The 25,598-nt window shown below is 57.0% G+C and overlaps 3 protein-coding genes across 7 annotated transcripts in view; 2 read left to right on the top strand and 1 right to left on the bottom strand.

The window, feature by feature from the left end:
- The first annotated feature begins 3,932 nt into the window (after positions 1-3,932).
- Positions 3,933-11,466, top strand: Cln6 (CLN6 transmembrane ER protein). The gene is made up of 7 exons (XM_048329673.1): positions 3,933-4,101; positions 6,336-6,450; positions 7,085-7,183; positions 7,839-8,027; positions 8,166-8,221; positions 8,915-9,037; positions 11,147-11,466. Exons 1-7 carry the CDS (start codon positions 4,016-4,018, stop codon positions 11,415-11,417), a joined length of 939 nt encoding a protein of 312 aa, XP_048185630.1. The 5' UTR covers positions 3,933-4,015; the 3' UTR covers positions 11,418-11,466.
- Positions 11,467-15,173: 3,707 nt separating this feature from the next.
- On the top strand, positions 15,174-21,742 carry Calml4 (calmodulin like 4). 3 transcript variants are annotated; one of them, XM_048329725.1, is made up of 5 exons: positions 15,174-15,242; positions 15,320-15,350; positions 18,201-18,341; positions 19,158-19,346; positions 21,513-21,742. In XM_048329725.1, exons 1-5 carry the CDS (start codon positions 15,240-15,242, stop codon positions 21,608-21,610), a joined length of 462 nt encoding a protein of 153 aa, XP_048185682.1. In that variant the 5' UTR covers positions 15,174-15,239; the 3' UTR covers positions 21,611-21,742. The 3 variants fall into 3 exon arrangements, with proteins under 3 accessions (XP_048185682.1, XP_048185684.1, XP_048185683.1); XM_048329727.1 differs by lacking the exon at positions 18,201-18,341; XM_048329726.1 differs by lacking the exon at positions 15,320-15,350 and having other exon boundaries at positions 15,223-15,242.
- A 2,761-nt stretch (positions 21,743-24,503) lies between these two features.
- Pias1 (protein inhibitor of activated STAT 1) overlaps positions 24,504-25,598 on the bottom strand; it is a 75,803-nt gene continuing 74,708 nt past the window's right edge. For all 3 annotated transcript variants that reach the window (XM_048368628.1, XM_048368630.1, XM_048368629.1), the window contains exon 15: positions 24,504-25,580. The gene's annotated coding sequence lies outside the window, so the exon portion shown is untranslated. The remainder of the gene's footprint in view (positions 25,581-25,598) is intronic.

Raw genomic sequence — 25,598 nt, 5'->3', positions numbered from 1 at the left:
GTGGCCCAGTTAGAGCTCCCTCTCACATTACAGGGAGCTTCCAGGCCACAAGAATTAAAGCCTCAGCTGCATCTCCATCCAGTCACGATTGTGCTATGGCCACACTCAGCCATAATGCCAGAAGGTAATGCTTCTTGATTCCTACTTCAAGAGAGAGCATCAGAAGTATTCAAGATTACAGATCACTTGAGAGAGTACAGCTATTTTGGAGAACGGTTTGCAGTTTCTTAAGCACATATGTACCGTATGATCCAGCCATCTGCCCACACAGACTTGTGGGTGACATGTCCCAGCAGCTGTATTGCAATAACCCCAGATTACAAACAACCCGACGCACTACACTGGTGTGTGGATTAACAAACTGTAGTACACCCAAACAACACAACTCTTTTCAGTAATAAAAAAAAACAACCGAACTCAAACATATGTAGCAACGTGAATAACTCTCACAATCAAAATGAAAAAAAAAAACACCAAGCAATAAAAGCCATGTGATTCTTCTATGTATAGGAAATGTATGAAAAGGCAAAAGTAGGACATGATGTCATACACCTGTAATCACAGCATTCCAGAGGTCGAGGCAGCCTGGCCTATATATTGAGATGCTGTCTTAAAAAGATGCTTTTTTTTTTTTTTTTAAGGGTTGGGGATGATATTCAGTAGTAAAGAGCTTGATTAGTGGTTAGTACACACAAGACATGGGGTTTGTTCCCCACAGTGATGGCAGGGAGGTTGGAGTGGCAGAGGGGGTGTTGGTGTGAATTCTCTGAGGTGAGTGATTCATTCTGCACCACGAATGCAGCGGTCATCGCATGAGAGTCTGTATTTGTTAAAAGTCACTAACATGTGCTTAAGATTAAAGAATGTTATCATGTATAAATTATGCCTCAACAGGTTGATCTTTCCATTTTTATTATTTTGTTATTTGTATTCCCAAGAGGGAAGATTCCAGAAAGGATGCATTTATACCCACAGAGTCTCAAAAACTCCTAAAGTGGCTAGAAAGATGAATTTAGAGTGAAGACTGGATGGTAGCCTGGCTGGGCTTATAACTTGCTGTGTTACTTCAGGCTATAGAATGGTGGAATAAGACAGGATTCAAGGCTCTCTGGAGAGTCTGCAGAGACCCCCCAGGCCATCTCCTTGGAAACTACAGGAGAAGAGCTGGCACCTGGGCCCTGTGTCTCCTTGCTCAGATTAGCCCCACGAGTATACGCTCTCCACTGAGGGTCCTTGTGAGACCCTTGTTCTAGCACCTGTGTCTTAAGAAGCAAGGCTTGGGCAGCGGCTTGGGTGCCGAGTGGGTACAGTGTCCAGGAAGCTGGGAGGGAAGAGGGGAAGTGAGACGAAGGGGAAGAGTCTTGTGACTTGCCTCTGCTTTGACTATAAATATGTAGAACTTGTGAGTTCTTTTTTTTTTTTTTCCTTCAGGGCTGGAGATTGAACCCAGGGCTTTGCCCTGGTTAGGCGAGTGCTGAACCACCGAATGACACCCCCAGTTCTTGTGGGATCTTTTTAAAGAAGCTGTGACTCCACTTCAGGAGCACAGGACAGTCTTTTCAGAAAGAGCAACAGGGAATCCATCTGCCAGCTGTCTCCTGTTGGTCACAGATTCACCTCAAGTTGGGGTTGCAAGCTTAGGGCTAGAGCACTTGCCTAGCATGCACAGGCCTTAGGTTTGAACCCCACTACCACACCACGCCCCGTGGTGTGTCCAACACTCCAGCACTTCTGAGGACAAAGGTGTAGAGATGGTGGGAGGGGAGTGGTTGGTTCAGGCCTTGGTGCAAACAGTTGTCAAACTAGACAGTTGGTAAGGACCCTGACTAGAGGTATGGCTGCGAGCATCCTCGGGAATATGTTAAAAAAGTACTAACTAGGGGCTGGGAATGTGGCTTAGCAGTAGAGTGCTCGCCTAGCATGCATGAAGCCCTGGGTTCAATTCCTCAGTACCACATACACAGAAAAAGCCAGAAGTGAGTGGTGCTGTGGCTCAAGTGGCAGTGTTAGCCTTGAGCAAAAGAAGCTCAGGGAAAGTGCCAAGGCCCAGGACTGGCCAAGATAATTTTTTAAAAGTACTAGCCTAAGGGTAGCTTTACCAAGGACTGAGAACTTCCGCTCAAGTGAAAGTCACAACACTGGGCTAGTTATCGCCCGAGGAATCCTCAGCAGATAAACCTGATGCTGGGCCCTGAAACTGCAGTCACAGACAGCAGAGACTATTCTGCCCTTCTGGTACGCAAGAGTCCTGTCCTCGGAGAGTCATAAGCCAGACTCTGAGGCAGCCTCCTTGTCCCATGGGTGAGCTCTTGTACTAAGAGACCTAACTGAATGAAGAAGAAGTGAAAGCCGATCAAGATGGGGGTCTTGATTGAGATGGCGCAGGGACCGGCTTAGAATCTCACCAAGCTGGGAGAGTGTTGGTGTTTATTCTGTGTGGCCTGGCTTCCTGCCAGCTTGGACTCCCCCAGAGGCATCTGCCAGTGTCAGGCAGAGGGCAGATTTGTTGGTATTTAAGGGATTGGAGGATTAAAAAGATCAGAAGCTCCCTCCACACAGCCCATTCCTCGGGGTTATTAAGTCTGTGGGCACATCCAGGGCACTAGATGACCCTCCCTCTGGAACTCGGCAGGCAGGCCAAGCAGAAGAGAATGAGAGATGGGGGTTAGAGTGGGGGGCCGTAATCCTTCAGTGCTGGACTCGAAGCGCAATCTGTGCATCAAATTCATCAAAATTAAGCCTTGGCGCCGGTCTCCACGGATGTCCTCGGCTGACCTTGGGCACACAAGGACATGGACTTCTGCTTCAAAAGCAGGACGACATCTACCTGTCTCCGACTCTGATTCAGGAAAGGTCAAGCGAGATCACGAAAGCTGTGGAGCACATGTACCACGCAGTGTGGGACACACAGGTGGCCACTGACATGCGGCCTTTGGGCTGTAGGATCTGACCAAGAAAAGAAGGAAAGCTCAACTAAAAGAAAGACAGAATGGAACTATAAAGAGCTCAAGCCCCTCAAACACCATAGAGGGGAAAGAGGAGGTCCAGGGAGAGCGCTTGGCTCTGGTTCTTCCTCCCTGCACTCGGATGGATGTTCTTGCCAGACTTGTCGTCCTTCCAGACAGCGGCTTCTCTGGACACGGGGTCACCTGCCTGGCCCCTACCTCCAGTGTGTCTGGCCAGCTCCTGTCCACACTTCAGAATCCTCCTCCAGAGTCTTCCTGGGCCTCAGGGCCTCAGCTTCCCCTCACCCCAAACCTACGTACTACCAGGGCTGCTCCATTCCTCCCAGCCCGGGGCACCTGCAAGTGGTGACTTCTCCAAAGCCCCAAGGACAGGACTGGACTCGGGACCCTCAGGGCCCAGTGTGACTATTCAGTAAGAGATGGCACGCGTGCAAGGACGTGGAAGCCCTAGGCCTCTCAGGCTGGAGGACCGGGGAATCACACCTCGCCTTGGTCTCCCCAAGTTCCCCCAGGCATCCGTCAGCCTGCGGAAAAAGCTGCCTTCGGGGTCCCGCAGCCTCCTGCCCGAACCGGGGCGTTGGAGGAAATCGCAGGGAGCCCAGCAGAGCCCAGGCCCGTCGTGGTCGCACGCGCTGCACCGGCCGCAGAGGTGACCCACGCCGCTTCCCTCCCCTCTCGCCCTCCTTCCCCTCTCCGCCACCCCCCCCACTTCCTCTTTCTCCTCCTCCTCCCCCCGCCCCCGACCCGCCAGAGACCACGCCCACCAGGGACCGCGCCCTGGAAGACTCTGCAGCCGGAGCCCCGCCCATCAGAGGCTCCGCCGCCGCCGCCGGGAGGCCCCGCCCAGCAGTGGCCACGCCGCCGGGAGGCCCCGCCCACCACCGCTCACGCCGCCGGGAGGCCCCGCCCACCCCGGCGCCGCGTAGCCCCTACGCTCCGCCCACCCCGAGGCCCGGCCGGGGCGCCCGCACTCCACGCCGCCTCACTCTCCGGAGCGGCCGCGGCGCGGGGCGTCCCGGCCGGCCTCGGTCTCGGCCGTCCGGGCAGCCATGGAGGCCGCGGCACGGAGGCGGCAGCTCCCCGGAGCGGCGGGCGGTCCAGGCACGCAGCCCGGAACTTTCTTCCTGCAGGCCAGGTGGGCGCGCGCGGCCGGCGGGAGGACCGGGCGCGGTGGGACCGCGGCGGGTCGCACCCCACCTTCCGGGCCCCCTTCTTCCCGGGCCCGCCGCGGGGCCGCCCTCGCTCGGCCGGCTCGGGGTCCGCCGGTCCCCGCCGGGGAGGCCGTGCCGGGTCCGGGAGCCGCCCGCGGCGGGGAGCGGGACGCGCTCACTTCCCGGGACCCGGGAAATCGTCCTTCCCTCCCGCCCTCCGCTTTCCTTCCCACCTCCCTCCGGACCCGAGACGCTGTGGGCGTGCGGAGCCCCTCCGGCGGCCCCGGGGGTGGTCGGGCTGGGAGCGCGGGGCCGCGGGGGCCCGGGGCCGAGGCACGAAGCCCGCTTTGGAGGACTTCGTGCTGTGGCTTCCGGGTGTCGGGAGGCGGTGGCTCAGGTGAGCTCGCCCCGGGCTGCTGAAGAGCCTACTGGGCCGGCTGCGCTGACTCCCCGTGGGCGCGCACGCGGTGTATTGGAGCAGGTGCCTGGGTGGGAGCCACTCCCCGCGGTCAGCCCTGGGGCCTGCTGATGGCAGGGCCAAGTGGAATTACACACGCCGAGATCACGCCTAACAACCTGTTTTCTCCGAACTGCCCGTCATCCATTAGACAGCACCGACCTGTGCCGAGCACTTTACTTACCCATGGGCTCACCCTAGGGCTCACGGAAACCCGCGACTTGACCGTTTTAGTGAGGTGAATAAAAATAGGCTCAGGTGGGCTAAGGAGCCTGGCCAGACTGAAGCCAGGCTGGTTGGTCATGCTGACCAGAAGCAGCCATTGTACTCAGCAGACATTCATTAAGTACCTTTGGTATATATATCCAGCACCGTGCTAGGTGCTATGAGGGTCGTAATTACCTTCTGTCTTAACTGGCTTCTATAGTTTGTTTGTGGATTGATCTTAAATATCATAGACTTGAGCCAGTATCCAGTGTTGACAGTGTTGAAGCCCTGTAAACATTGTCCCCCACAGAGGCCAAGTGAGAGCTCACTTTTGTTTTCCTTAGAGCTTCTAGTTGCCTTTTTCCTCCTGTCATTGTTTTCCTGTACCTCCTCATTTTTTGTAAGTTTTCATCATGTGTAGCATCTTACCATTCCTTATCAGAACCCCAATCAGCCTCTCTCTCTATGCCTATCCGTACTAGATGTCTGCTTACTTCCCCTAAGACAAGCTCCTTCCTCTTCTGCACCCTGCATGCTCCTCACGTTTTAGTATGTCAGCCGTACCCGCGCCCCAGCTGTCAGGGTGTAAGTTTCCCCATTCTGTAGCCTTGGGAGCTGTGGAGAAAGCATAGACCAGCCCTGTTTCATGTTACCTGCCAACTTTTCCCATCCCTGCTCAGCAGACACTGCTGGTGATTGAGACCTAGGGCTGCCACGTCTGGGGGCCGTGAAGCAAGTCTGTGTTGTGTGGTCAGGAATGTGCAAAGAGCTTGAGGTTCAAGCCAGGGGGTTGGGGTTGCCTTTACCCTCTGGGTGGTTAGAGTCTCAGAGTTGAGCCAAGCGGGAAGGAGGCCCTTCCCCTCCCAGTTCCTCCCAGGCAGTCTCAATGGAGAGCTCCCCTGGGTCCAGGTCTGGATTGGGTCCATCCCAAGGTCCACAGCTACAGTATGGACATCGAGATGTATAAACCCTGGCTCTTAGGTTCCTTCCAGTCCTGAGCTGAGTGACCTGGGGCAAATCATTGAGCCCCTTGGGCCTGCTTTCTCATCGATACACAAAGGGAACGATGCTCTGACCACCGGGACTTTCTGTGAGGGTTGACAGGGGTTAAATGAAGGAAGGAGGGTGCCTAGCACGTGTAAGGCACCAAGTTCCAACCCTAGCCCCAGTAAATAAAGTAGGGGAATGGAATGGACGAATGACACCCTACTTGTAACAGTAGCGCCCACACGGGGTCTGTGCAGTGGCCTCCTGCCATCCGCCCCCGTACTTCACGTCTTCCAGCTGTGCTGGCATTCTGTGTTTCCCCCTCGTCTTTCAGGAGGAAAGCTCAAGAATCACTGTGCCTCTTTGGCTTTCCGAACCACGGGAAGCTTTTGTCAGGGTGAAATCTACATGGAGAGCCTACACTGTACCGCACGGCTGGACTCCAGCGTTGGCAGCAAACCCCTTTCCCTAGACCCCAGGCCCGACCTCTTGGTCTCTCATCTTGGCAGGTTCCCGTGGGGGGTGGGGAGGGGAGGAGAGCTCACCCCTCATCTTGTCCCTTCCCAGGCACAGCTCATTCAAGGCGGACGAGGCTGATCGCACGGCTCCCTTCCACTTCGACCTCTGGTTCTACTTCACACTGCAGAACTGGGTTCTGGACTTCGGCCGCCCCATTGCCATGGTGAGTGGGTGGGAAGCGGTGGGCAGAGCCCTGACCGGCACTGGGGAGACTTAGGGTGACTTGAATTTGCCAAGGGAGCTTGGCCATTCATCAGCAAAGAGCAGAGGTGGCGATGCCATCAAAGTCTCCGGCTGTGTGCCAGCTGGGCATTTGTAGCATATGGGGGGACCAGAGGAGTCTGGGAGGTACCGATGTGTCCCGTCATCATAGGGGATAGTGTCGTTCTATTATGGGATAGTGTCATTACAGAGATGAAGCATATTTGCTCATTTTGCATATTTAAATGACTGGGTCCCAGGTAGTTTTGGTACCAGCTGGCAAACTTACTCTCTGTCCTTAAATGTTATTATTATTATTTTTTTGCCAGTCCTGGGGATTGAATTCAGGGCCTGGGCACTGTCCCTGAGCCTCCCTTTGCTCAAGGCTAGCACTTGAGCCATAGCACCGCTTCCAGCTTTTTCTGTGTATGTGGTTCCGAGGAATCGAACCCAGGGCTTCATGCATGGTAGGCGAGCGCTCTACCACTACAGCACATTCCCAGCCCTAAACTTATTTTTATTTGGGGGAGGGGCTGGCCCTAGGGCCTGGGGGGGGGCATCCCTGAGCACGTACGCCCCTACGCCCCTCTCCACAGCTCGTGTTCCCACTCCAGTGGTTCCCTCTCAACAAGCCCAGTGTCGGAGACTACTTCCACATGGCCTACAACATCATCACCCCCTTTCTCCTGCTCAAGGTAATCTCCTGTCCCGTCCCTCCTCCCTCCTGTCCTCCCTCCTGTCCTCCCCTCCAGCTCTGGCCATTGAGTTAGGGAATGAGGACTGTGGGAGAGGGGCGGGACTCATCAAAGAGAATGGATTCGCCCCGCCCCCCCACCCCACCCCTTCTACACCGGAGGGGCTCCCGCAGTGCCAGCTGCTGACTGAGGCTGTGTGTAGGAAATCAAGAACATGGGGGGGGGGGGGTGAGCTAGGAGAGGCTGGGGCCAGGTCAGGGAGAGGATGACTTGTAAGTCAGTCGGTGCTGTCCTAAGTCGTTACGCTGTGTTGGTTAGGGAATAGAGACAATACAGGAAAGCTTGCACGTGTCCGCTACAGACCTGGATGTGTTCGGCCATCTCGGGTCCCCGGTGGGCAGGTCAGGGGGACCGGGGCTGGACCCCCCGGCATGGACGGGGGCTCTGGTGTTGCCACGAGCCCGGGGCTGCCTTGTGACGGCGGACCTGTTAGTATCAGCCACTGGTTCCCGAGTCTCGTCTCCCCCAGGAGAAGGGCATCCGGAGGAACGTTCCAGGCTCCTGCTGGGCCCACAGGATCACGGGAGGTGGGAGTTGGGTTGACATCCGGGGTGGGTGGGGGAGTCTCAGGCCGCGGCCTCGCTCTGCCCCTCAGCTCATCGAGCGGTCCCCCCGCACGCTGCCGCGCTCGGTGCTCTACATCAGCATCATCACCTTCATCATGGGCGCCAGCATCCACCTGGTGGGCGACTCCGTCAACCACCGCCTGCTCTTCAGCGGCTACCAGCACCACCTGTCGGTCCGCGAGAACCCCATCATCAAGAACCTCAAGCCGGAGACGCTGGTGAGGCTCCCGATGACGCAGGGCCAGCCAAGGGCCCCCCCAACGGACGGAGGGAGGGCGAGGCTCGCCCGGCTCCCCGAAGGAAGCGGCCCCCACTAACTCCGCCCCCCCCCCCCCCCCCCCCCGTGCCTCCCTCAGATCGACTCCTTTGAGCTGCTCTACTACTATGACGAGTACCTGGGTCACTGCCTGTGGTGAGCGAAGCTCAGCGCGTCCGCCTCCCCCCATGTGGGGCTCCTGGAATGGGGTTCTCATCACCCACGGGGTGTTCTGAGCTGGCCCCCGCCCCCCTCCAGCCTGCATTGCCTGTGGCAGCCACTAGAGGGCAGGGGAGGCTGTCCCACACCCTAGTCTTGCAGAGGGGGGTGTGTGTGGAAGGTGGGGTTGGGGCTCCCCCTCGTAGCCAGTGCGCCCCAGGGCTTCGTAGCATCTCCTTCCCTCAGCCCACCGTTCCAGCAGGAAGAAACCTCAGAAGCGGGAGCGCAGGCTGAGGATTCAGGGCCTGTAAAGGGTGTGGGGGGGGTAAACTGAGGCCAGAGTTGGCTTGAAAGGCTTCCTGCTGGGAGGGCAGAGGGGAGAAGAGCAGGTAAGGGGGTGGGGGTGGGCTGGGGGGGAGGAGCTGTCCTTCTGGGTGAGGTGAGGGGCTCCCCAGTGACCTCTGGCCCCCCATTTCCGGGCCAGTGGGTGAGGAAGACCTTGCCCCTCCTTGTCCCCTGTAGAGCGAGGCTGGCAGCCAGGGTGGAGGGCAGTGCCCGCCCTCTTGTTTCCTGCTCTGCCCCGGAGCCCCCCAGGTGGGAAGGCTGGGTGCAGGGGGGTGATACAGGACTGGGGGGGGGGGGAAGGGCCCAGGTGAGGGGCGCTGGCTAAGGCTGGGTCTCCCTCTGCAGGTACATCCCCTTCTTCCTCATCCTCTTCATGTACTTCAGCGGCTGCTTCACGGCCTCGCGAGAGCAGAGCGCCATGCCGGGGCCGGCCCTGCTCCTGGTGGCGCCCAGCGGCCTCTACTACTGGTGAGTGGCCGGGGGCCCCGCGGGAGCCGCCACGGTCGGGACGCGGGGAGCCCCGGGTGCCGCCAGCCCTGTCCGCGCCCGTGTCCTCCCGGGCCTCGTCGGGACCGTGGAGATCATTGCCTGGCTGACTTCTCGGGGTGAGGGGGGGACCGCAGGGCACCGTGGAGACCCTAGGACGGGACGGGGCGGCCCCACCTCCGGGCGGCTTGCTGGCTCCCGCGCTCCCTCCAGCTAACTCCCAGCCAGGCTCCCCCTCCCTGCCGCCTCCGCCCTGGGGACAGGCCGCCCCCAGGAGGGCCCTGGACGGGCACGAGCCCGGCTCACGCGGGGCCCCGTGGCACGCACAGGCTCCTCGTTCTCCAGGGCCTTCCGTGCCATTGCAAAGGCCCACTTGGGCTAGCCCGTGCACCCCCCGAGGACGGGAGTAGAAAGGATGGGGGGGGGGGGGAAGGGGACACTCCTGAGGGGAAGGGGCCAGGCCACGCTGGAGCTCCCTGTGGGGGCCACGGCCGTCGGCTGGACCGCAGCCCTTCACGCTCTCTGCCTACGGGAGAACACGGGCTGCGGGATGTCACGGGGATTTCCTCGTGGTCGTGGGCCCCCGCGTCGGGGAGCTGCGGGTCCTTGAGCAGATGGGCTGGCATCACGGCTCCCCTCGGAGGCAGGCAGCTCGGCGGGTCGCCCCTCGGGCAAGCGCTGCCGGCTCTCGGGTGCCGCCGGCTCTCTTGGAGCCAGGACGGCGGTGACGGCCATCCCTGCAAACTGCATTTCCACGCCCCACGGCCCGCAGAAACCCCGCCGCAAACGCACGCGTCACGTAGGCCCCCAGTGAGGCTCTAGGGAGCGCGTGGGGGCCGGTGGCAGTGTGGGGGAGTGCTCTCTGGTGGGGGGCTCTCGTCCCTCGGTTGTCACGTGGGCACATCCTACGGTGACGAGAGAAACCAGAAGGCCACACTTTCCAATAACTGCTTTTTTAAAATCATGGCAGCCAGCCAGGCACGGTGCTGCGCACCCGTAACCCCACTTAGGAGGTCGAGGCGGAAAGCTGTGCGGTTGGGAGCCAGCCCAGGCAAAGTTTGCGGGATCCTATGTCAAACCAAAACACAAAAAGGTTTTGGGGTGTCGCTCAGGTGGCAGAGCACGTGACTCGTGCGTGCGGAGCGCTGCGTTCATCCTCAGTTCCAAGTAAACGAACACAGAACCACACCCATACATCCCCGGTAGCGAGTCAGGGAGCGCGCCCACCCCCTGCGCGCGTGCAAGCCAACGCCACCCACCCCCTGCGCGCGTGCAAGCCGACGCCACCCACCCCCTGCGCGCGTGCAAGCCAACGCCACCCACCCCCTGCGCGCGTGCAAGCCAACGCCACCCGCCCCCTGCGCGCGTGCAAGCCAACGCCACCCGCCCCCTGCGCGCGTGCAAGCCAACGCCACCCGCCCCCTGCGCGCGTGCAAGCCAACGCCACCCGCCCCCTGCGCGCGTGCAAACACGCCACCCACCCCCTGCGCGCGTGCAAGCCAACGCCACCCACCCCCTGCGCGCGTGCAAACACGCCATCCACCCCCTGCGCGCGTGCAAGCCAACGCCACCCACCCCCTGCGCGCATGCAAGCCGACGCCACCCACCCCCTGCGCGCGTGCAAGCCGACGCCACCCGCCCCCTGCGCGCGTGCAAACACGCCACCCACCCCCTGCGCGCGTGCAAGCCAACGCCACCCACCCCCTGCGCGCGTGCAAGCCGACGCCACCCACCCCCTGCGCGCGTGCAAGCCGACGCCACCCGCCCCCTGCGCGCGTGCAAACACGCCACCCACCCCCTGCGCGCGTGCAAGCCAACGCCATCCACCCCCTGCGCGCGTGCAAGCCAACGCCACCCATCCCCTGCGCGCGTGCAAACACGCCACCCACCCCCTGCGCGCGTGCAAGCCAACGCCACCCACCTCCTGCGCGCGTGCAAGCCAACACCACCCACCCCCTGCGCGCGTGCAAGCCGACGCCTCCGGCCAAGGCGGGCTGTGACGGGGAGGCCCGGCTGAGCAGTCCCCGCCGCGGGCTGGGCTTGGGGTGGCGCCCGCCCTCCCCTTGACGCTGGGACCTGCTGCTCCTCCAGGTACCTGGTCACCGAGGGCCAGATCTTCATCCTCTTCATCTTCACCTTCTTCGCCATGCTGGCGCTCGTCCTGCACCAGAAGCGCAGGCGCCTCTTCCTGGACAGCAACGGCTTCTTCCTCCTCGGCTCCTTCACCGTCACCCTCTCGCTGGTGGCCGTCTGGGTGGCCTGGCTGTGGAATGACCCCGTGCTCAGGAAGAAGTACCCGGGCGTCATCTATGTCCCCGAGCCCTGGGCCTTCTACACGCTCCACGTCAGCAGTCGGCCCTGAGCCGCCAGGCCGGCCTCCGCTCCACGGCCGCGCGGGTGTGCGCGTGTGCGCGTGTGTGCGTGTGTGCGCGTGTGGTAGGAGGGCGGAGCAGGCCGTGCGTGTGCGGGGTGCATGGCTGACGCTTAGCAGCTCGGGCCCGGTTTCTCCTGGGCGTCCGTCCTTTGAGGATGGAGTGTGGTGTGGGAAGTGTGTCCAGGCCAGGCCCTGCCCCCTCCCCTCGCCCTCGCCCATCCTGTGCTGGGACCCCTGGCCGCGCTCCTGTTGCTCAGGGGACCCGGATGTGCGGATGCAGAGGGGCCACCCGGGTACCGGCCGGCATTGGCCACCTGGCCCAGGACGCCGCTTCGTGGGCTGTGTCATCCTCTGGATTCCTGCACCCTCAGGGCCACATTTGCACCGGGTGGACCCGGGGCGCCGGCGTGGCCCAGTGGGCGGGGGTCAGCCCCTCGGGGCGGGCAGTCTTGGCTCCGTCAAGCCCCACAGGGCACTGAGCCACCCAACCCCAGGGTGCCTGGAGCCTCGCTCTCCCACGCCCCGCCTGCCGGGAGGTGAGGGCCGCTGGGGTTCACTCCGCACTGCCCCTCCGCGGCCCGCTGTGGGGCGTCAGCATCCAGGACTCCGACCTCGGCTCCATTCTTGGGGCCCTGCTGTAGGGGCTGCCGGCTCCGGGCGCTCGCCTGTCTGCCTGTCTCAGCCTGCGTCTCTTGCTGCCAGGGCCCCGCTACCAGGAAGAGAGGCCTGCTCCCCGCGGTGGGTCCTCCCCCGGCCCTCCCCCAGGCCTCTGGTCCAGGGGCTCTCATGAAAGGCACCCCAGCCTCGTGTTGCAGCCCGCAGCCTGTCTGCTCGTGATCTCAGGGAGTCCTGGGCCGACGCGCTCCTCAGTGCCGGGGTTCCTCTGCTGATCAGCCCGTAGGCGCTCCTCAGTGCCGGGGTTCACTCCTCAGTGCTGCGGGGGGGTCCTCTGCTGATCAGCCCGTAGGCGCTCCTCAGTGCCGGGGTTTACTCCTCAGTGCCAGGGTTCACTCCTCAGCGCCGGGGTTCACTCCTTAGTGCCGGGGTTCCTCTGCTGATCAGCCCGTAGGCGTTCCTCAGTGCAGGGGTTCACTCCTCAGTGCCAGGGTTCACTCCTCAGCACCGGGGTTCACTCCTTAGTGCTGGGGTTCCTCTGCTGATCAGCCCGTGTTCACTCCTCAGCACCGGGGTTCACTCCTCAGCACCGGGGTTCACTCCTCAGCGCCGGGGTTCCTCTGCTGACCAGCCCGTAGGCACTCTTCAGCGCCGGGGTTCACTCCTCAGCGCCGGGGTTCCTCTGCTAACCAGCCCATAGGCAGGCAGCTTCGCGAGGAGAGCTGAGAATAAAGCCAGCCTGGCTGGCGTTCTTTCTGGCTTGGTTGTGAGATGGGGAGGCAGGAGGAATTGGGGAGGGGGGTTGGCGCTAGCTGGCCTGGGCCCCCGCTGGGGTGTGAAGACCTCTAGCAGCGATCTTAGGTGAACTCCAAGGCCTTCTCAACCCTGCCCTGCCCATTGGCCCTGCACTCCCCCCGGCAGTGTCCCACGGAGGGGCTGAGGGGCTTTTCCTCAGTGCAGGTCTTCTCGGTGGGGGCAGGGCAGGACAGGTCACTGGTAAATCTGTCCCCAGAGATGTCCCCTGGCCTCCCGGCTGTACTGCCCTTGGAAGGAGGTGGCTTCTGGCCTTCGGCGTGTCAGCTGACTTCTCCCTGGGAGGCTTGGAGCAGGACGCGGGACTGGAGTGGGAGGTGCGCGGTCCGCGTGTCTGAGCAGCACACCCCTCCCCTCCCTCCGGGACGAGCTGTTCCAAGGCTGTTTACCATGGGTCTCAACCCTTCTCTCAGTCAGGGTCTGTGGATGATGCATCTTGGAAAACCCTTGATAAGAAAACAGTTTTTAAAATGTGAGTAGGACAAGAGGCCCAAAAATGAATACCAAATAGAGGAAATTGCAAGCGCTTGGCGCCTGGGAGACCCAGGCCCTCCTGGGAAGCTTCTTGGGAGTCTTTCCCATCATCTTCACTGGCCTGGAAACCCAGCAGACTCCCAGGAAACCACCTGGGGGGGGGGCGGCAGGAGGAAATGCCTCCATTGAGACGTAGCTTAAGTAGTAGAGCTTGCCTAGTCTGCATAAGGCCGTGGGTTCAATCCTCAGGACAGCAAGAGAAAACAGGGTAAGACCTCAGAAAGGAAGCAGAGCTGTGGCCCAAAGTGGTAGACCACTAGCCTTGAGCATAAAAGGTCAGGGACAGGGCCTAGGCCCTGAGTTCAAGTCCCACAACTAGGAAAAAAAAAAAAACCAAAGCCAGATGAAGCCCTGGGTGATGGTCTGTGGGCTACAGCTTGGGAGCCCCGGCTCTGGCCCTGATCAGTTCCTTAAGGCTGCTTTGATGCTACCCCAAGCCTGGTGGCTTGAAACAACACGAGTTCCTCCTCCTCCAGAGGCTTGGAATTCGGGATCAAGATATTGGCAGAAGCCTGGCACCCCTGGCTCGCCCCCAGGCTTAGGAGGCCCAGATCGGAGACAGCCAGCGCAGGCAGGGGAGCGAGACAAAAACGAGAGGTGGAGATGCGGCTCGGGGTAGCCCACCACCAGCCTCGAATGAAAGTGCTGAAGGACAGCGCCCAGCCCCTGGGTTCGAGCCTCAGCACCGGCAGGCACACGGCAGAGTCCAAGGGGGAGCACAGGCCGTCAGTGCCTGCTTGTGTGGCCAGCACTTGGCTCCTTGTAGCTCCGTCTGAACCCCCCTCCTGGTGAGGACCTCCTTGCTCCTCTTAATTCTCTTGCAAAGACCCCATTTCCAGGCAAGGTTGTGTGATCACTCCTACATAAGGTTCCAGGCGACCGCAGTTCTGGGGCCCACAGCCCCCTGTAGGAGAGCCCAGCGCTGGCCTCTACTGGCCCGTGCAGGTCCAGGAGGGGGACACGGGGCAGATGGCCCTCCAAGGCCACCCCTGTGACTCAAAGGCACCGTGGAAGCCCGTCAGGACTCGACTCTCCTGGGAGCTCAGCCTGATTGTACAAGAGTGAGGAGTGTGGGGCCCCGGCCCAGGGCAGGGAGATGGGGGGCCCTGCCTGCATTCCTGGGGGAGGAGGAGGAGTCTAGAGCTCAGTTTGGGGGCCTTGTCCAGAGCCATGGGGCTGGGGGCGAAGGGGGCGGGGCCCCTCCCCTGGGGTCTGCCCTCCCTCCCCCCCCCCCCCCCCCCCCGCGCTTGCTAAGGGACTCAGGATGGTGGTGGAGATGTCAGTCAACAGCTTATGGGGTTCATGAGAGAACAGGACGGGAAGGATGGGGTAAATTGATGGAAGGGTGAAAATTGGTGAAAATGCACCGAACCAACCTGACCTGCAGAACTAAAGCCGCTTTGTACAAGGAGTAACTACAAATAAATATTTTTAAAATAAGAGAACCAACAGCCTCCAGGCCTTGTCTTCCCTGCCCTTGGTCCTGCCCTTGGGGGGATGTGGGGTGAAGCCACAGGGCTGCCCGAGGACCAGCAACGCTGCAGGGTCGGGGGGCGTGGGGGGGGTGGTAGAGAAACTGAGGGCCCCGCGGGGTGAAACCCACAGGACGGAAGGATTGGAAGCCCTGCTCTGAGTGAGCCCTGCTAGATGGTCCATCACCTTTGGGATCATGGGTAGTGAGTCCTGCTGGGCCCGGGAGGGCTCTGGGGTGCCCCCCCCACCCCCCCGCCGCCCTGCTGGAACCTGACCCAGGGCGGCGTCAGGCTCCCGGCAGCAGCGAGGATTTGTTACCGGCCTCGCCCGGTGGACTTCGGACTGGCGGCCGGAGGAAGCAGCTGGAGCCGCACTATGGTGAGTGAGAGAGGGGTTCGCCGGGGTGGGGAGACCTCCGGTGACCCCCGCGCCTCACTCTTCTCTCTCTGCCGCAGGCCAAGTTCCTTTCCCAGGACCAAATCAATGGTAGGTCGTGTTTACTCTTGACGGAGCAGCTCCCAACACAATGTGGGTCTCAAGTAGGCCATTTTCCTGGTGGAAGGAGGGAGGTGGGTGGGGTGGAAGGAGGGAGGTGAGTGGGGCGCTCCCCCCCCCCCCCCCGCTGCTGCAGGTCCGCACTGGCCCAGCCAGTGTCCACTGTGGGGCCTCCCACTTGATGTCAGCTCTCAGGCTGGGCCGTAGACACCGGGTGTCCCCAGAGCCGCCATCTGGCCAGTCGGGATCCTTTTCTCTAGGCCTCAGTTTCCCATCCACAAACTGAGGGGCAGCCGGGGTCCCCTCTGTGGAGCGTGCGCGTGAGCGTTTCTTCAGAGCAGAGCTGTGTTTTCACAGGCCAGGAGAGCGTTTGAGTTACCTGGAGCTCAGGCCGGAGGCTTCTGAGCACCCCGCAGAGAGCTCTCAGTGCAGATGCTGCCCAGATCCCTTAGCTCTGCGCCCCTCCCCCGCCCCAGGAGTTGACGAACCCGCTGGGCCACTCCCCTGCCCCACTGTGGGATGTCACCTCGCCATCTCCCTGGCCACTGGAGACAAAATGGCAGCCGCCCGGGGCCCACGGTGCCCCTGTGATGCAGGGAAGCTCCCTGCAAGTGGCTTTGGGGGGCCTGAGCTGGGATTCCCAAGTCAAGGGTTTGTAGGGTTCATCCTAGCAGGGAGGTGTGTGTGTGGGGGGGGTTGTGGTCCCCATGGACTCAGAGCCAGGGTCAGAGGGGGCCAGGCCAGGGGACTCTCATGCACTGGGACCAAGGCAGAGCCCCTCTTGCCCTGATCTGGAGGTGACTGGCTGAATGGAGGAACTGGGGGTCCCCACCAAGTCAGGGCATGAGGCAATAGGGGACTGAGAGTGGGGTGTTTGCTGGCCGGGGGTCACCCCCTGTGCCTTGTGGGGTAGGGAGAAGGGCGCCCCTCACCAGGCTTTGCAAGAGAGGGATGGGAAAGGATTCTTTCTGTGCTGGACCCTGGTACGAGCGAGCTGCGTTTCTAGGAGTGAAAACCAGCCATTAGTGAACAGTGTGGAATTCACACACTATCCCAGCTCCACTGGACAGTGTGGAGTTCACACAATATCCCAGCTCCGCTGGACAGTGTGGAGTTCACACAATATCCCAGCTCCCGCTGGACAGTGTGGAGTTCACACAATATCCCAGCTCCCGCTGGACAGTGTGGAGTTCACACAATATCCCAGCTCCCGCTGGACAGTGTGGAGTTCACACAATATCCCAGCTCCCGCTGGACAGTGTGGAGTTCACACACTATCCCAGCTCCCGCTGGACAGTGTGGAGTTCACACACTATCCCAGCTCCCGCTGGAAGCTCAGGTGTTAGTGCTGGGAGAAGTTTCAGTATAATTTGTACCAGGGCGAGAAATAGTTAAAAGTCGATCACTTACCTGATTCAATGACAGTATAATTTCCCGGTTCACTGGAAAACAGAACGGGGTTCTTCTGTCAAGTTTCCAACGTCAAATCATGTCAGAGTCAGAACTGTAAGCGAGAAGCAGACGCAATCATCTCTGACGTGATTCACTTGTTGGCCAGGTGGAGTTCGTTATGAGTGTGGCATGTTTTCTGTCGTGTGAGTCTCGTGCCACGGTGATGGCTGTCTAGGGCACAGTAAACCTGCACACGTGCCTCAGAGCTGCTCGTAAACATGTCTGCGGCCCAGTGCCAGGCCTTGGGGGGCTCCTGACGCCTCTCCCAAGGGAGGACTTCAGGTGGTTCTAATCTAATTCATGAAACCCCGCCCGTGCTTTCACTCCGTGTAGTTGTGAGTCTTTCTTCCACGCCAGCCCCGTTCCAGATGTTAAAGAGATACCACCGGCTGATCGTTGGAGGGACTAGAAGAAAGCAGGGGGAGGCAGTGTTAGGGGGCTGGCAAGGAAGAAGAACATGGAAGGGAGGGAAAAGGGGAGGAGGAGGTTCTTGCTCCAGTTCTGGAACCCCAAATTCCACCTGACTGCAGGTTTGGGGAGGGGATTTGTCGGGTCACGGGACAGGGAGCTCTGGTCACATGAGCTTGTGAGGAGCCGGGCAGTGTTGGAGCCTTGCTTGTGTCAGGCACTGAGCTTTGGGATGATGGTATTTTAGTCAGCTGAGAAAGTGGGGGAGAAGTGGGGTGGGGAGGGGAAGAGGAAGGAAAAGAGTGAGCAGTATTGTAGGATAAAACACAGGACACCTTGTCACATTTGAATCTCAGGTAAACACTCTATAGTATAAATGCATCCCATGGAACGTTTGGGACATATCTATCTTGAAAGTGTTTCATTATGGATTCTTGATTTCATTATTTCTTTGATATTAGATTTGACTTGGCTGGTCCTGGGGCTTGAACTCAGGGCCTAGGCACTGTCCCTGAGCCTCTCTGTGCTCAAGGCTAGTGCTCTGCCACGTGAGCCACAGCGCCACTTCTGGCTTTTTCTGAGTAGTTTATTGGAAATAAAAGAGTCTCACGGACTTTCCTGCCCAGGCTGGCTTTGAACCAGGATCCTCAGATCTCAGTCTCCTGAGTAGCTAGGATGACAGGCGTGAGCGTCAGTACCTGGCTTGACTTGGTCCTTTTGTACTTTCATCTACTCTGTCTGGGGCAGGGGAAGGGAAGGGCGGGGTCCCAAGGTCGGAGAAGACACCATCTGTGGGGCCAGGGCATGGTTCAGCGTACAGCATTTGCCTAATAAGCCTGAGGCTCCGCGTTCATCCCCAGAACCAAATACACAAGTAGATTAAAAAAAAGGGGGGGGGGGCGGGCAGAGGCAAGCATGGGGCAGAGGGCAGGGTGGAGAGGGAGCGAATGTAATGGATTCTCCCATCTGGGCCATGTGCAGAGTACAAGGAATGCTTCTCCCTCTACGACAAGCAGCAGAGGGGGAAGATCAAGGCCACTGACCTCCTGGTGGCCATGAGGTGCCTGGGGGCCAGCCCGACGCCAGGGGAGGGGCAGCGGCACCTGCAGACGCACGGGATAGGTGAGTGAGTGGCATGCTGGGATTGGGCGGCAGCCAGGGGAGGGGCAGGGCTTCCGGGCCTCACCCCACTGAGGAGCGAAGGCACCTGGCCAGGTGTGCAGGGCTCCATCTTCACGACCAGGCCTAGCACAGAGCTGTAGGAGAGCAGCCGGCGTTGTTCTTCGGGGACCTCCCTCGCTGACTCAGACCACGCCCACCCGGCCGTCCTGACCCACTTTACAGCGGAGATCAGGGGCAGGACCTGGCCGAGTTTACAGCCAATGGCAGAAAGAGGATTGGAACCCACTTTTTCTGACTTTAGTTTTTATTTACTTCTTTATGTTTTGTGGATTGTGGGGCTTGAGCTTGGGGCTTGGACGCTGTCCTTGAGCTCTTTTGCTCAACGCTAGTGCTCTATCGCTTTAAGCCATAGCACCACTTCTGATATATATATATATGTGTGTTATATGTTATATATATTATATACATATATATGTTATATATTATATACATATATATATTTTTTGGTGGTTAATTGGAGATAAGAGTCTCACAGAATTTCATGCCCAGGCTGGCTTTGAACCATGATCCTTAGCTCTCAGCCTCCTGAGCAGCTAGGATTATCGATGTGAGCCACTGGTGCCCTGTTAGTTCTGATTTTAAGGACTTATCTAGAAACCATGTAATCTTGCTAGAAAAGCAGAGACAATTCACCCAGACTGTTGCCGAGCAGTTTTTTTTCTGGTGGTTGGATTGAGCATAATTTTATTATTGTCCACGGTACTTTTCAAGAAGAGCCGTTTCCTCCTTGCTCACCGCTGTGTCTCCATTTCCTAGACAGAAATGGAGAGCTGGACTTCTCCACGTTCCTGACCATAATGCACACACAAATGAAACAAGAAGACCCGAAGAAAGAAATTCTTCTGGCAATGCTGATGGCTGACAAGGAGAAGAAAGGTTTCATCATGGCGTCTGAGCTACGGTCAAAGCTCATGAGACTAGGGGAGAAGCTTACCCACAAGGAAGGTAATGGCCGGGCGCTGTCTCCCACGGGCTGGAGGGGGGTTAGAGAGCTGGAGGACATCCAAGACCAATCAGTACCCCAAGTGGTGCAGTCTGCTAGGTGATACGGAGCCCAGAAGCCTGTGAGCAGAGATTAGGCCGAATAAGAGCTGGCCTGGGGCCTGGGGCCTGAGTTAGGAGGGGCTGGGAGACAAGAAGTGGGGTCAGGGTGGAGGGCTGGGTAGGAAAGCATGGCGGGAATTCCCTCAGGCGCAGGCAGTGGAGCAGGCCCCTGGCCTGCTTGTGTCTAAGTGCCCACTGCAGGGCTTTGGCTTACGCCGAGGCCTCTGGCAGAGGAAGGAGGAGGCCATTAGAAGATGAAGCTGGGCTCAGGTCTGGTAGAATCATCTCCAGCTGTTCCACCACAGCTGCTCTGATGGGGCCCCGGAGCTCCCCACTAAAGCATCTTCTAAGAGAAAGTTCCTGCCTCTGGAGACGGTCCAGCGGCTGTCCCCAGCCTGCCCCGAGTCCACTGATTCCAGTCGGTCTTCCCAGCTCACCTTGGGAGGAGAGAGGGAAAAGCCCTCACTTGGCTCAAATCACCTTACGCCACTAGAAGGGCTCTGAGGGCGTGGTCTGATCAGGTTTGAGTCTTAAGGTTTCCTTCCTGGGAATGAGGTTGTCACAGGCGTCCCAGGGGCCTCGGGGACGCACCCTTCTGTAAACCAGCGCGCCCCGATCTTGTTTGCCCTCACAGAGGCACAGTACAGAGGGTTCAAAAATAGCACTGGACAGGCAGATCCGCTTTCCCCAGCTCTCGGGCTCACAGCGAATGAGGTCTCACCTTACACCGTGGCTGTGTTTACATGAACAGGCCGCCTCCACCTTCCAGCCCCCGTGGACACTGGCGGCCCTTGGTGTACAGCTGGAAGATCCGTGGCCGGCGGGGGGGGGAGGAGGGGCGGGCAGGGCCTTAATTCCTGTGGTTTGTGACCTCTGTCCAAACCACCACCATGGCCCCCAACACATCTCACTTGTTCAACCAGAAAACAGCAAAGAACAGTTCCAGGGAGTGGGCAGAGACTCACTTCCCTCTCACTGGCCTTAGACACAGGGTGTCAGAAGGAGGAGCCGTTTTCCTGGAAAGAAGCATCCGTTGGGAAGGGTGACTAGTGCACTCGGGTTGGGGGGGCGGTCTTTGAAGGAGGCAGTGGCCAGCCACCGGTGCCCCAAGGCGCTAGCTGCAGCAGCGAGGGGCGGAGGCTAGCACTGGAGTCCTCTTGGAGCTGGGACTGCAGCCTACGGGCTGCTGCAGGTCTACCCTTCAGGGCAGACCTCTGTGAAGACACAGCGGGAGTCCTCGGGCCCTGTAGCTTAGGCTCAGGAAGGATCCCGTCGAGGACCCCTAAGAGGGAAGCAAAGGCTATTTTCTCACCGGCCAAGGATGGGTGGTGTATGTAGGACAGGGAGGCAGAGACAGGGTGTCACCACCAGCGCCGCAGGAGGGGGAAAACTGGTCCAAAGCACCGAAGGTCGGTTGACCCTGAGAGATCACCGTGGAAAAGACGAGCGGCGGTCCCAGCCAATGCCCGGGACAAGCTACTTTACTCAATTCGATCGATGCACAAGAACGGCGGTTCTGGGGGTTTAGACCCACAAAGCTGTGGATCACACCCAGGGCAGGTGCGAGGCTTGTGCTTTCCTGCTGAGCTGTCTCCTGGGCTCCCACACTTTCTTTTGTAATGGTAGTGAGAGTAACAGATACTTGTCAGAATTTGCTTGGTGTACATACAGGGCTACTGAGACGTCAGATCACGGCCTTGGCAAGGCTGAGGGCGAGGCTATGGAGGACATCCAAGTTGTGCGAGGGTGGGTGGTTAAGTGGTGAACCATCTAGGCCCACTTTCCTCTGAGTGCAGTCAGTACCAAGCACCGGTAGTTTCTTTATAAGGATTCAGCAACTGAATCCTCCCTGGGCCCTTCCCCGCCGCCACTAGAGCCTCTGCAAAGCCTACACAGTGAGCCAGTGATGCTCAAACAGGGAGTGGGGGAGACTGTCCTTCCATCATGTGACTGAATCCCCCGTCTATGGTAACCGTCTGTTAGACACTCAGGGAGATCCCAACTTCCAAAGAACGCAACGTCTTAGCAGCCAAATCGAAACTGACAAACTAATGTGATTTATTGCAGTGGACGATCTTTTTAAGGAAGCAGGTATTGACCCAAACGGCCAAGTGAAGTACGATGAATTTATCCAGAAGATCACCCTTCCTGTGCAAGACTACTGACTGAGCAGAGTGCCACGGTCCCCGTCAGGGGCCCGAAGACCAGGATGGATTTTATCAACTGTCGTTTTCACTCCGGGAGGTGGCAACAAGATGATATGGCCTCAGTAGCAATAAATGATCTTAGCCATGGTATTAGATTGTCTTTTTTCTTTCTCTCTTTTTTTTTTTTTTTTTTGCCAGTTCTGGGGCTTGAACTCAGCCTTGGGCGCTGTCCCTGAGCCTCTCTGTGCTCAAGGCTAGCGCTCTACCACTTGAGCCACAGCGCCACTTCCAGCTTTTTCTGTGTATGTGGTGCTGAGGAATCGAACCCAGGGCTTCATGCATGGTAGGCAAGCACTCTACCACTAAGCCACACTCCCAGTCTTTTTTGAATAAGGAGAAGTTTATGCAAAAGCAACTGAATAGCTGTGCATAAAAGTAGCAGAAGTGCTCCCTCAGGAGAGGAGCCTAAAGAGGAGTAACAGTGTCTTTAATACAAGGTCTGTGGAGATGAGTAACCGCCATTAATCCAGTGCTTTGGGACCCGAGTCAGGCTTGCATCCCGCCCTGGCTCTGCCATACCCCAGTTTGGGGCAGATCACCTCACCTCAAAGCTTCAGCACCCTCACCACCACTGATTCCACATCTGGACAAAACAGCTGCCCATAAACCATAAGGAACCAGTCATTGTACTTTCCTCCTACCAAGGACAGTCCCCTAGAAGGAAGACCCTTTTCTGTGTTTGGGTGCTAAAACCATTTCCCACATCTTTTTGTTGTAGGTTGTGGGCTTGAACTCAAGAGCCTGGGTGCTGTTCCTGAGCTCTTTTGCTCAAGGCTAGTGCTCTACCACTTAAGCCACAGCTCCACTTCCGGTTTTCTGGTGATTCATTGGAGATAAGAACCTCATGGACTCCCCTGCCCAGGCTGGCTTCAAACCGCAACCCTCAGATCTCTGCCCACTGAGTAGCTAGGATTATAGGTGTGAGCCACGAGCGCCCGGCTACATTTCTAAGATGAGGCCACAGAAAGAGCAAAACCACACACTATGTTTCTTGCAGCAACACAGGCCCACTCACAAGTTCTTATTTTTCCGAAGTGGATGGGGTGGCTCAAGAGGGAGAGTGCCAGCCTTGAGCCAAAAAGCCAAGTTATATCATAAGGCCCCAAGTTCTAGTCCCAGTATCAGCACCAAAATAAGTTTATTTCCACCTCCACCACTTACATAATTTAGGATACTGTCATACAGAGTGAAAACATACTAGTATGAACTTAATATATATTAAGCTGGACAGTTGGCTACTCAGGATGGGACCAATCACTTTCACATTAATGCCTCAGCCCTGAAAATATTCCTTATAGAATTTGAAATCATGCCCTAGGCTCTATTGGCAAGCAGAGAGGTTCCAGGAAGGATGATCTGCTCAAGGGCCCTTGGCAACCATGACCTTGAGCCACTTCCCTGAGACTAACAGAGAATATTAAGGGGGTTTACCAGCTATGGCCAGAAGACAAGAAGAGGTCTCAAAGTTGTGGTGGGGACCAGTCCATCAGGAGGCCCTTAACGTTCCCTTCCAAGCAGCAGAGCCTGGGACTCAGAGGTGTCTCAAGGCTTGTCAAATCATGGGACCAACTATTACTAGCAACTCAGCTGATTGGCTGCGGGTGTTGGACTAGTACCTGCAGGGTCAGAGTTCCAAGTACCAAGATTCTCCTCCTTTGATGTATCATTGGCCTGTGACTTTGTCTAATGGTACCTTAGTGGCAGAGGCAAAAAGCCAAATAATGGAATGATGTCTTTTAGGAGGCTACAAGACACACATTCAATGAGGTGTAGGCACTGGAAAACAGCAGGGGGCAGCCTCAGCTCAGCCACCTCACTGGTGCAATGTGGCTTCAGACCAAGCAGGTTAAATCCTAAAAAAGGAGGATGCTACTTTGTGCTATGTATGGCACCCATCTCCCCAACAGTACAAATGCAGTGGGATTGAGTGGGAACTCCGGCTAGCTGTTCACAATGAGCTGTTGTACCAGCTGGGGGCCTTGGTCCACTGTGTAGAGCAGATTAGGTTTTGTGGGATACAACGTAAGATTTTGTGGCCTTCAAGAAGGCAAAAACAGGCTGGGTATGGTGGTGCACAATTGTCATATTAGCACTTGGAAGGCTGAAGCAGTTAGGCCGGAGTTCTAGCCCACCTAGGATACAGTGAGGCCATCTGAAAACAAATAGAAATGCAGAATGTCTAGATTGCTGTGGGGGCCCAGGAACCTGGAAGAAGAGGCCGGAGCAAGGGAGGGCAACACTTGTTTGAATGGTCATTACCTTCTCCTGAGGCCTCTCAGGGAGAGCAGTCGTCAGCCAGGGAAGGGACACCAGGAAAGCAGGCTCTGGAATACCAGACTCAACAGATAACAGATCGGATGAGGCATTTAGGACAGGCAAGGATGCGCTGGGCCTTCCTCAAAGCGCTTTATCGTCAGCCTATCACTGACTGGCGGAACCTGGGCTCTTCCACAAGCACTGTCCTAGGAACTGGTATTTGTTGGGAGAAGAGGTCTATCCCAGAAGGCGTTTTAAGTTTCCAGTCCTGGCTTCAAATTCATTCCTGAAATTCCAATTGGCTTATCTAGCACTTGGGGCTGTTTTCAAGAAAAAAAGAAAAAGGCCTCTTAGCTCTGACTGCAAATATTTAAAACCACCAAACGGACAGCAGCAGTGGTTCATTATGGAACTAGCCCTATTTCAACACGGGAAACGATGGCTGTTTGTAAAGTAGGGGCATTAGGTACTTGTCGTGGCTGGGAATGTGGAAGAGAGGCTCTGGCTGGCTGGCAGTCAAGGTCTTAGCACTGTTCTGCAGGGAAGGCCCGTGTACTCATACTCAGGAGCACTAGTTTACAGAAGACAAAGTAACTGAAGGCTTTTCTTTTATTACATCTAAAGAGCTCTACATAAACAGGTAACATTCAATAGGTAAACATTTTTTTCCAATGCATGTAATAAATATTTTCACTTGGTACTTTTATACAAACTGACATTGGTCTACTATACATTTTTAAAAGCCATTTTACTTGTTTGGCATGCGGTACGGAAATTCTAAGAGAGAAAGTTTTAAGGCAATGAATCACAGATTTAAGTTCGTGGAATTTATGATAACTTTTATATCTGTTTATATACACTTCCCCCTTTGTTATCAATTCAACAGCAGCACACTCTGAGACCACCAACTATTCACTCTCCCTCTTTCTGAAACCTAAACTCTGTATTTAATTAAAAAAACCAGAATTGATTATGTACTGATAAAAACTAAATTCTTACTAAAATAAATTCAAATGTGCTTTAGAAAGTTCTGAAGAACCTAAAGGTTTTATGTATTTAAAAATTGACATTGTTTTAAAAACGTTCTTGCCACATTTATAAATTTACAATTGGGACATATACTCAATTCTACTCACTTGTTTCAAAGGAAAAAAAATCTATCAAGAAACCACATTTTTTCAGACACATAAGCAAATCTTAAGTCAGTAATGTAAAATTGTGATAATGTCTAATAGAAAAAATTTAATGCTTAAAATAAGTTAATCAAGCGTGGCATGGTTAAGTTTTGAATTTTTTTTCTTTTTTACAAAAGATGTCTAATAATGCCCACATAGTATTTAAAAGCCACTTCAACCCTGCTAGTCAAACAACTATTTTATCAAAGATGTGTGCATATTGACTTATACACACATGCACACACAATACTGTAGAGAAACACAAACATAGGCGGTTATAAAAGACTGAGGAAAGGGCCACTTGCAACTTGCCTAGATTCGGATAACCGCTCTGTACAGACAGCAGCACAACAGTGTGGCCACGGGTGGGGATGGGGTGGGCTAAGGGAAGAAAGAGACGAAGTGACTACGTGCATTTCTAAAGCTCAGAAGATGATGTAGTGCATGACAGACACTGACGGGACCAACAGAAAGATGAACCACTTACCTAACTTGACCTTCTAGATAGCCAACGA

This window comes from Perognathus longimembris, chromosome 20 (genome assembly GCF_023159225.1).
Source record: "Perognathus longimembris pacificus isolate PPM17 chromosome 20, ASM2315922v1, whole genome shotgun sequence".
NCBI classification, from domain to species: domain Eukaryota; kingdom Metazoa; phylum Chordata; class Mammalia; order Rodentia; family Heteromyidae; genus Perognathus; species Perognathus longimembris.
This window is presented reverse-complemented; position numbering and strand designations above follow the sequence as displayed.

Bases quoted from the DNA above. Each gene is read 5' to 3' on its own strand.
- Calml4 (XM_048329725.1), top strand. The intron at 18,342-19,157 runs GTGAGTGAGTGG...TCCATTTCCTAG, and splicing joins CCTGCAGACGCACGGGATAG to ACAGAAATGGAGAGCTGGAC. The intron at 19,347-21,512 runs GTAATGGCCGGG...GATTTATTGCAG, and splicing joins GAAGCTTACCCACAAGGAAG to TGGACGATCTTTTTAAGGAA.
- Cln6 (XM_048329673.1), top strand. From the start codon at position 4,016: ATGGAGGCCGCGGCACGGAGGCGGCAGCTCCCCGGAGCGGCGGGCGGT. The intron at 4,102-6,335 runs GTGGGCGCGCGC...GTCCCTTCCCAG, and splicing joins ACTTTCTTCCTGCAGGCCAG to GCACAGCTCATTCAAGGCGG. The intron at 9,038-11,146 runs GTGAGTGGCCGG...CTGCTCCTCCAG, and splicing joins CCCAGCGGCCTCTACTACTG to GTACCTGGTCACCGAGGGCC.